General features: G+C 40.8%; 2 protein-coding genes across 6 annotated transcripts in view; one reads left to right on the forward strand and one right to left on the reverse strand.

The window, feature by feature from the left end:
• Nucleotides 1–6,396, reverse strand: part of LOC128879684 (uncharacterized) — an 11,351-nt gene extending 4,955 nt beyond the window's left edge. For 2 of the 4 annotated variants that reach the window (XM_054129068.1, XM_054129066.1), the window contains exon 1: nt 1,201–1,468. In XM_054129068.1, the coding sequence (XP_053985043.1) occupies nt 1,201–1,230 (30 nt within the window). In that variant the 5' untranslated portion in view covers nt 1,231–1,468. Of the gene's footprint in view, nt 1–1,200; nt 1,469–6,254 lie in introns of those variants that run through there. The other 2 variants (XM_054129070.1, XM_054129067.1) reach the window with 2 other exon arrangements.
• A 15-nt stretch (nt 6,397–6,411) lies between these two features.
• LOC128879682 (putative ferric-chelate reductase 1 homolog) overlaps nt 6,412–10,500 on the forward strand; it is a 24,734-nt gene continuing 20,645 nt past the window's right edge. Inside the window, exon 1 of one of the 2 annotated variants that reach the window (XM_054129063.1) lies at nt 6,412–6,984. Coding sequence is in view for 1 of the 2 variants with exons in the window: in XM_054129062.1 (XP_053985037.1) it covers nt 6,975–6,984 (10 nt within the window). In the remaining variant the exon portion in view is untranslated. The remainder of the gene's footprint in view (nt 6,985–10,500) is intronic. The other variant, XM_054129062.1, reaches the window with a different exon arrangement.

Below are 10,500 nucleotides of genomic sequence, written 5' to 3' on the forward strand. Positions count from 1 at the left end.
TTTCTCTTTTTGGTTAAATTTTTGCTTTGTAAAGAGCAATTCTTCACTTTGAAGAGGTTACAAATAAATGTTTCTGTATTTTTCATTTTCTTGCGCTACTCTTTTGGACTCTAAGACGTCTCACTTAGGTGTAGCAACCCTCATTAGAAGAGGGAAGTACAAACCAAACAAATGGTCGATGTAATTGCTTCCCTGTTCTACTGATTGTCACCAGAAATTTTAGCAAAAGCATTGTTAATAAGCATTGCGAGTGATTTTAGAAAGCAAGGTACGCTACGTATGTATGTGATTTTTCTAATCGTTAGAAGGGCGAGCCTAGAGATCTAATGGTAACATTCTATGCTATATTTTGTCTCGATATTTTCTAAACGTAAATATGAATTGGAACATGTTGGTCATTATATTCAAGTATTTTACGATGAAGTGTGTTGTTTGAGTGCGAAAGGGCTTCATCGTTTTTCTATTTTCATTCGACCAATAATATGTGCAGAATTTTTAATCGTATTAATACAACGATTTAAAGCTTCACTGAGTTTTGCTTCGACAGCTGTCGTTCAGTTGAGCTGACGAAACGTAAACAGTGGTAGGGATGACCGCTGATTGCGAATAACACGAATCCGAGCAAACACATTTTATCAATAACAAAAGCATCCCTGTGTATGTTCGAATTTACATCTCCATACGTGTACGTGTTAGTTTTTTTTTCCGATGGGAGAATAATAAACGTGCGCTGTTTATTATTTTTATCAAGGGACTTGAGTAGATTACAATTAAAAAGTATAACAAAAACTTCGCGATCCTATTCACAGAAAGCTTTCTGAAACTAAAAGATGCGTAACTACACCTTTTGTATCTGAGGAAAACCCGGGTTATGTGGGTCTCTTCTCGGGTGGCAATAGTTCAGCCCACCCACCCACTAAAAACACTAGCCCACCTAAGCTACAAGGGAGATGCCTAGATCTCAGAATTCAACAGGAGTGCATAACTACCCCTTCAAAAATCCACAATTTGAGTCGCGATACGCCCCAACAGATCCCATAAAGCCACCTCCTGTCAGAGGAGGACCAAGTTAGTTCGAAATCCACTGGTTCAGGAGACCCAGAACTCCTGGAGGATCAAGCCAGCCGAGATGCAAGCGCGCTACCGTGTAAAACGTTTGGTCGAATGAACGTTTGCGGCAGGAAATTGAGTAAAACTTACCCGACGGATGCAACAGGCGAACAGAGACATTTCACCAACCGACGCAACAAAAGTACCACGCCGGTTGCGTGTGTGCGAAAATCGCGCGTTACGACGCCCGTGGACGGAATAGTGCGACGCGACGTGTTCGTATCCGCGATACCATTCGCGTGGCGCTTCCCTCCCCCCCCCCAAAAAAATTCGTCCAATCAACACGGTCCAATTTTCGCGACCTTTCACGGATGGAATCAAGTCGCGTGTCCGCACGAGACGAGTCGTAGAACGAAACTTCTGCGAGCGAAGCGAGGAATCACATGTGAATCCCGTGCGGTGGTGTACGCGTGCGCGAATCCCCCGTTGGTCCGTGGTTAACGTTAGCGTTGGATACACGAGTCGTTTGTTGACTCATTAAAATCTGGACTTTCCTCGTGCGAAAGTACTGTTTGACGTCACGTGACTTCGGTGCCTTTCGCGTATTGCAGCGGGAATTGCCACGTGTTGGGTTTTTGGGTTCTCGGGATTTAGTGTCGACGTGGGAGCAGGGTCTCGGATTTCCTGCGAATTTGAATATATCGTAGTCATCGCTTTCTTTTTCGAAAATTAAACAGACTTTAGCATTTATGATATTAGATAATATTCTCTTGAAAATGTTGAAAATTTTAACACGTATACAAAGTATTTTTTAACCATGAACGTTGGCTTTTTACATCACCAAGGTCGTCATAAACAGTGCATGGTCATACTTTGAAGCCACTAATACACCATCCTGTGTACTTCATCGAAGAAGCTTGTTTAAAAAGTGTATCGAGCAGGGCTTTTGATAGGCATAGATTATTACCATGGTGGGGAAATGGGGTCTTTCAGTACACGCTTGTTTTGCATGGGACATATACCTATCGCTCGGTAGAATTTTGTCATCGTTCACGAGACACGTCAGGCGCCACAAGAATAATAAATAAGGGAGGTGCTATTTTTATACAAGTTCATGCACCAAGGGAAAATTTATAAAAAGGTAGCAAGGTAACGTCGAATTATCAGATACGCGTGAAACGAATCAATACACCATGATTCATTGTCAGTCAATTTCAGGAAACAATATCAATGCAATCGGCATTTACGTTTAAGTAAATGGTGACTGATTGGTAGTTTGCTGAATAGTTTGCTTTCGTTTAGAATTTACTCTGACTTATACTCTTTTGCCAAAGAAGATCACCAAGAATACAACGAACTATATTCTTGACACGATATCATAATTTAATTTCTGTCCCATTCTAAGCACCAATTTAATTCATTAAAAGACTCAAAAGATGTTGGCGGGATAATTAAAATTTTAAAAGCGTCGCGCCCAGACTCGAGTGCCATCTACCATCCGCGCTCGCAAACATCTTCATACCGACGGTTCATTTTCACCGTAGCTCCTCAACGGTTCACCTCTTCCCATTAAAATTTCCCAAACATCACAGTACCGCGAACAAACGCTCGCCTAACTAAATGTAACACCTGCGAGGATCCGTTATCGGATAAATGCATGCAACGTGCGGTCATCCTGTAAATTTTTCGGGTCAAGCTCATCATCAGAACCGGTTTTACGCTCTCCGAGGTATCGGTAAAAGCGTATCGTACTTTTTCACCGTTCCTAGGTTCCCTGATCGTGCATCTCGATATCGAGCCTCGGTCAACGAATCCGACAAATTTCTGAAATTTTCGAAAAATCTCCGAGTCCAAAATTGACTTGAAATTCAAGTTTTCGCGGATGGGTACATACTCGGTTGTTTTACTTTTCTTCGGTCGAATACGACGACCTCGTCCGCGTGACAGGGCGATTCGCATGGTATGGCAGATATTTTTCGAGGTCGACGCGGTTATCGGGCGAGGGATTGAATGGTATGTGATTCACTTCGAACCAATACGCCTGGAAGCCGCTGAAATGCCGGAAAGAGAGAGGGAGAGAGAACAACGTCGATAAAACTGAGGTGAACGTTGCACGGTGAACGTACGGTACGTAAGGTACGTCGTATCCCCGTTTCGGAGCCAAGTAGTCATCCCCTCCCGCCCCCCGCCCCTCTCCCCGCCCCATCCCCGCCCCGCTCTGATGACGATTCAGGGACGGCTCGAGGCACGGCAACGGCAGTCTCTCAATGATTCCTTAAGCGAGTACGCTGGGCGCCTACTAATTATTTACCGTCGTCCATAACGGGACCGTTAAAAAATTTATTTCCCTCGTACACTCCATTCAGTCGGGAAGCTACGAAACGTTATAATGACGTTTCGTCGACGGACGTTCCGATGTAGCATGAAAGTAATATGTAAAGCTTCATTCATGCTGTTTGTAGGTTGCTTCGGAGGAAGTTAGTCGATTTTTTTTTTCAAGTTGTACTGAGCTCTACTTCGGTGAAGGGGACTCTGAAGTTGCTCGACACGATTATCATAGAGACTCTCGGAGGGAGTCTAGATTTGTGAAATTGGCAGAGTTAGTATTATATGGAAAATGTTGTTTACTTCGTGGGATTCAAATACCGTTTTAAGGAACGATTAAACCTAATGTAGGTCATGAAATATTAAATCGGTTTCGTAGAGGAAATGATTCATCGTGGCAGACGAGTAGGGTTCAGTCCTTAATTGGTTAATTGACCTTTTGTTACAAAGACCCGCTGTAATTATAATTACAAATACGTATAATTTCGATGATATATTTCTACGAGATCTTATATATTATGTCTAGTTTAATCGAAACAAATATCGATTCGATAGATTTAAATCATATTTTCTGTTGTTACTCGAATAAATTCATTTCATAAAGAAAGCAAACTCTCGAAATCTCAGATCTGAATCGATTAAGTCGTGTATCGTACCGATTGCCGACGACCGTTGGATATTCTTGAGCGCCACCCTGCACTTCACCTTGATATTTGATAGTTTCTTCTTATGTTTCACCTTGAATCGCGAGACGACGTTTCGGTATAGCGCGTCCCTACCTATCTCCGATTCGTGAAGTAAAAGCAGAACCCACAGTTTGGCGTTAACACACCTATGCAAGATCGAACTCTAGGCGTGGCTACTGGTCAACATTCTTTGCAACGTTCTCGAGCGCTCCTTTTGACATTTCCCATTGCCATGGTAATTCTATATTCGATCAAAATATTCCTGGGTAGCTAAAGTTCTACACATCAGAGGCAAACCACGTTCAAATTTTCTCCCTCTTCCTCTTCTTCTTCTTCTTCTTCTTATTAAAGAGGAAGAAATAATTACACAATTCCAACATCTTTCAAATTTGGGATGCGTTATGTCACCTGATTAAAATTATATTTTCTTTGAATAGTTGAAATATTATTTCAGAGATCCTCCACGTGGGGCCCCCAGAAGAAACTCAGAAGGGGGTCACGAGCCAAAGAAGGATGAGAAACACTGCTTCAGATGATCACGACATCAGAAACAACAGCCCCATTGTTTTCTTAAGGGGGTATCCTGAATTAGAAGGTCTAAAAAAAGCTGTTTTTCGTGAATTTTTTTAGGATGGAGAAAATAATTAATTGTATCGAACTTTTTATCCTTATTTCGTACATATTTGAGTAGTCTGTACAAATTTTTTCAAGAAGAAATATTGAAATTGAGTCGACTGCGAAGCACATTTGTAGAGCACCTCACAATTAAAAATAGAAGAAAAATGTATGAAAATGAAATTTTCTTTTGGTTTTTTTTTTGTGTCAAACCAAAATTACGACCTGCATCATTCTCGCCGATAAAAGGTTTCAATTGCGAGGTGCCCTACAAATGTACGTCGCAGTCGACTCAATTTGAATGTTTCTTGTTGCAAAAATTTGTACAGATTACTCAAATATGTACGAAAATGGAATAAAAAGATCGATGGAATTAATTTTATTTTTTTCGATTCTAAAAAAATTCACAAAAAACCGCTTTTTTTAAACCTCCTAATTCAGAATACCCCCTTAATAATTCGCTGACTTAATTGAACGAACACTTTCTTAATTCCATACCGTATTTTCATGTATCTAACCAAGTTATCTTAAACGACTGAGATTTTGTCCATGCTCACGATTCATCCGCTATCTGATAAACACGTTGACATTAACATTTGTCGGAGTCTTAGCGCATGAATTTTTCGTCGGGTTCTCCGGGTGCGTTACGCGGAATAAAATCGCATGGTCGTCCAGGGTTTAACCACCGATCGAGAAAACAAAATGCACGCGAGCCTGATGACAGGGAGAAGGAATCTGTACGCGCACCTGCGTGTACGTAAGATAATAACGAATGATGGTGATTTGCATGTTTACCTGGGTGGAATTTACGGCAACCACATGCCGATGCATTTGCATTCGCCTGTCACCTTTTTTATCTTACGAGCACACTTGTTTTCGGCGGTGTTATTAAGTTGGCGCGCAAGAATTGTTGTTCCTCCGTTTTAATTTTCAGGTGTGACGAGTTCAACGACATAGGGCTAGCGGTTATCGTATGAATTATTAGTTGATTTTATGCTGTTTTCTACTGTTGTTGAATTCTTGGCTTGCACTATTCTCGCCAACAGGTGCATTGTTATTGATTGTACATAACACCCAATGCTCGCGATTCAACTATCCAATTTTCAGGAGGCACGTTTACATTTTCCCATCAAATTCTAAACTGCATCACGAATATCGTAACTTCGTTACTCAGCGAGGGGCAATCTACACAGGCAGCCATGATTTCCAAGCTGAAGCCGAGAGACTCCAAACGAAAAAGTGCACAAACAATTAGTAATTCAACGAATGTATGCGTAGGCGGGACTTTTACAAAAGTTTCCGATTATACTCTTTAACACGTTGATCGCCATGTCACCCATATATGACAGTGCTTTTCACTGAAAAACGAAAACTATTCATTCTGAATGTCAAGTGTCGTAGAAAATGAATTTAAATGAAATACTTGAATTTTGATGAAGTTATAAAACTAAATACCAAAATAAATGTTTCATTACGCAGTTTCGAAAAGTCTGTAAAGAAAATGAAATCGCTGTAGAAATTTTCAAGAGCATTAGTCTGGCAGTGAACGTGTTAACCCAACTATCTCGAAACGATTACCTTAAGAGTTAATCGTGGAGTCCAACCGAAGGCGTTTGCGAAACCCCGAGGATCGGAGGGAGCGGCGATCGATGAAGCGCCATCCGCTAGGTACGTCCCTGAGGTTGTCTCACGGGCGAGGGCCTTTCAACTCGATCCGAGTATATCCACTACACAGTCTCTCGCAAGGTGTGGTACCCGGCGTTCTGGTCAGAACTATGCTCGTCCGGAATCAACAAGTGCTCCTCGAGACTACGCCGGGAAAACACTTGACCTAACCGAACTTTGGCGAACACATTTTCCGTCTTCTTCGGCTGTGCGCGCGTGAACCGAAAATTCGAAAGAGGCGCGCATAGGTGGCTGCCGCGGGAGCAGACTGTTAATCGACGCGAGGATCCCGAAGGACAGTATCGCGACGCGATCGATTCGATCCACGGTGACTAAGTTTGCAGTAACCGCGGTAGTCTGACTCGCGGCGAACGGATCGGAGCACTGTTCGTTGTTTTTCAGTGTTTTGGCGTGCGGATCGACGGACGTAATCGATGAATCATTGGTTTTTACGCGTCTCGGGGCTCGAGTGACGCGCGTGCTCCTCTCGACATCAACAGAATCCACGAGGATTATATGTGTACACCGGAGTTCCGCTACACGTGACTTCACGGCTTGCCGATCGCGTGTTTATTGCGCTGTGAATTCGACGGATACCTCTACAGTGGATTCGACAGGGAAGAATCGACGAGAATGAAGTATCGTGAGTATCGATCGTCGATCGTTTCGTAATTAACAGCCCGAAAACCGCGGGAGAAAAATTACTTTTTTCCGCGGGATGATCGCTTACCGAGTCGCTCTGTCGATGGCGACGATACATGGTCGGACTTTTACTCGTTACTTATTTACTAATTAAACACAGGGAGATTCGTTTGTTGGCTTCGATTTCTTCGGTGTGAAATGCAGATTCGTTTTATTGCTCTTTCTCTGCTATGGGTTTAATGCGCACACAGTCGTGAGGTTCATCTTTTATGGAGATGGGAATTGTTGATATTTTTCTTGTGCGGTTGTTTTCATCTAATGGCGGGAACAATTTAAAGGGACGGTAGATGGCAGATAGAACGAAGACGTTTTGTGACGATTTATTTGTGATTTATACTTGACCGAATAGTTGTATAGGTCGTGTTAGACTTTTGTTAACGTTTATATGAAACGAGTACGTATTATTAGGCAGTTATATATGTTAGTGTTAATGAGTAGTAGAAAGTTGGGTGTCGTTTATTCTGTTATTTGAGGAACTTTCTCCAAAGATGTCTCCACTTTGTTTAAGCGAAGGAAGTTTATGTACTTGAATATTCGAAAAAAATATAATTACAAAATTCTATTGACTTTAAAGAGTAGCCTAAATTCTATGCAACTTCTCGTTGGCGCTTGGTTAGTTATAATAATTTTCATTTTTTTTTTTTTTTTAAGACCGAATCTCAATCAAGACCGAATTTCTTAATGTAAAAAAGTATTGTTATATAATTTTATCGATTGGATTAAAAAATATTAAAATTGTTCGACGCGGAACAGTCCATCGAGCGAAATGACTCGTTCTTTTGCGAGTTTCTTCGCACTCGGCGTGAAGTTTCGCGTTTCACGCGACGCTCGATTTAGAGAAATTACATTCTGCTCGGTACGCACTCGAGGAATGTAAAAAGCGATGGAAAGTGACTGTTAAAAGGATAAAATCACGGCAAACGCTCCATGCGAAATCATATAGTGTGTCGCCAGTGGCGAGCCACGATTTTACAGGCCCCTGGGCCATATACCACCAATAAAATCAAACAGAAATTTCAATAAAAATTGAATCCATTCTTAAGATTATTAAACACATTTCATACTTAATTCAAGGGAATACGAAATTATATACTTTTTGAAGAAGTTTAGTACAATCACCGTACAATAACACCTTTGATTTGAATATCTAAGAGCGCTCCTAACAATAAATAAATGAACAAATAAGTAACGGGTTCCCCCGCCATCAATTTTATTTATCCAAAGCGGGGTTCGCAACTGGAAAAGGTTACGCAACACCATCCCAAAGCGCATGCCTCGATACCTGTGCGTCGCTTCAAAAAAACGAGTTTTCTGGCGCACCACCTGTCGCCAGCAACTTCGTTTTTACGTTCGTGCACGTGGCACGGCTGGGCCGTCTCGCCGAACAAATGAAAACGCCGCATTATTACGCGAAATCGAGTTTACCTGGACGTCGTAACGTTCCCGCCACGATTAAGAAACATGCGCCGCGGTAATATTTTAGAAAGTTGCCCGCCGTGCTCGAAAGTCCAACGAACTTTCTTCTTGGAACGGTGACCGACCCAAAATCGATTATCGACGAGACCAGCGCTTCTGATAGCATTCGAACGTGCCGCTGGAAGCATTTTTCGCTAAACCATTTATTAAATTAACGGGGCCGAATGCATTCGGATAATACGCGACGAATAAAGAGGCGCGGGGATTTATTCGCGACGTTTATTCGATCGGATAGCTCAGTTTTTGTACATGTATTTGATTGCGGAGGTTTTTATTTTGCAAGCAAAGTTTAAATAGGTTGGTTTTCATTTTTGGGGGATTATAATATGGATAGGTACTTCGGTTTCGAGTAGCAGCTCACCTGATATCGGGATTACTTTATTTTTCAAATACAATGTTTTCGTCTTTCGCGAAGTAATTTTCAAATTATTCATTTCGTGCGTTCCGCAAACGAAAATTCTCTTGGAAATAACCGACGCGCTCCAAAACTCAGCAATGCGTGAAATTACAAACCTCTTCTCATTAAAATTATAACTATTCGAGGAAAGGGAGAAATTATTACGAAAAAGAATACATGTTCCATCGATATTTTCCAAATATACGGGGTGTATTTATTCGATGTAGAAACGAGAGTATTATTACCTCGAATAGTTGCTCCGTATTTTTATTCCAAATATAATTCGCCTGTTGGAATTAATAATTCATTATTTAAATATGACCGTTTAGTCGAATAATTTATTCACGAATAATTACAGCGCGAAAGACTGATAAGCTCTCATTCGAATAAACAGTTATTCGTCACTTGGATTGCACACCGGTTGATAACAGCTATTAGCAGCTTTCGGGTTTACGTAAGCAATAAACTAATTTGCGGCTTGAAGTGCTAACGCAAGAATTCGAGAACAATGTTCAGCCAGTGGAATCTGGGACAAGCGAGCAATTTGCAAACGATGAAAGCAATTACGAACAACTAGAATTTTGATGCAATCAAGAATTGTATTCAAACAGCAGATGACGTAAGAATTGTATTCAAACAACAGATGAATAAAATTATCGTGTATAAATTATTGATTTATCAGCTCTGCAAATTTTTCGCTCGAAAATTTAGATTTAAATTTGTATTCGTCGTGTAGTAAAACGCGATCTATGTTTACCTTTTTATTCGTTATCTCAAAATGGTATCCAGATAAGAATTTACTTCATCTCCCTGGCCAATGTAATTTAGGTATAATGGTAGATGAGATGTTCCTGGTATAGTCGGGCAGCTGGTGAATAAAGTAGGATAAATAAGAGAAATGATTAAGTATCGAACTGACTTGCGGTCTGACGCGATACCGCAAGAATCTAGGTACAATGCTGAACGAGGAATTTCTAGGACAAGAGAGTAACGTTACTATGGCGACATGTTCGCCAAACACGAGGTGTATGACCCGACTGTATCGAGGAACTTGTCTGAATATGCGAAACGTTCCATGCAGATTGTAGGATTTTCCGTTGAACGTATCCCTCCGTTTATACCGCGTCCTCGTTAGGCTTAATTATCTTTTAATTATTCTTCCCATCTCAGTTTGTCAAACAATAATTACCCAAGGATTGTTCGGTGGGCTCGAGCGGTCTTTTCATTCTTGATTAAATAAGTTTGACGAAATTAACGATTCAAGCAATCTTTTTATTCCAAAGGAATAAATGTATTTAGAGTCGATTAATATGTTTGGGATTCATGAAGGAACATATTCAGAATATTTAAAGTATATTTGGAGTACGTTTAAATTCATGATTAAATACACTATTTATAGTTTACGATCAAATGTATTCAAAATTCATTTGAAATTTATGATTTAATATATTAACCATCAAAAGACTAATCGAGCGTTTATCACTTCTTGTTTAATTTCAAAATTCATCCCCGAATTATACGTAAATAGGAGGCTGACATAATTCGAGGTTTGAGAAGAGCAGCACCTATCTTCCAAGCTCTGAT

The sequence above is a fragment of the Hylaeus volcanicus genome, chromosome 7 (assembly GCF_026283585.1).
Source record: "Hylaeus volcanicus isolate JK05 chromosome 7, UHH_iyHylVolc1.0_haploid, whole genome shotgun sequence".
NCBI classification, from domain to species: domain Eukaryota; kingdom Metazoa; phylum Arthropoda; class Insecta; order Hymenoptera; family Colletidae; genus Hylaeus; species Hylaeus volcanicus.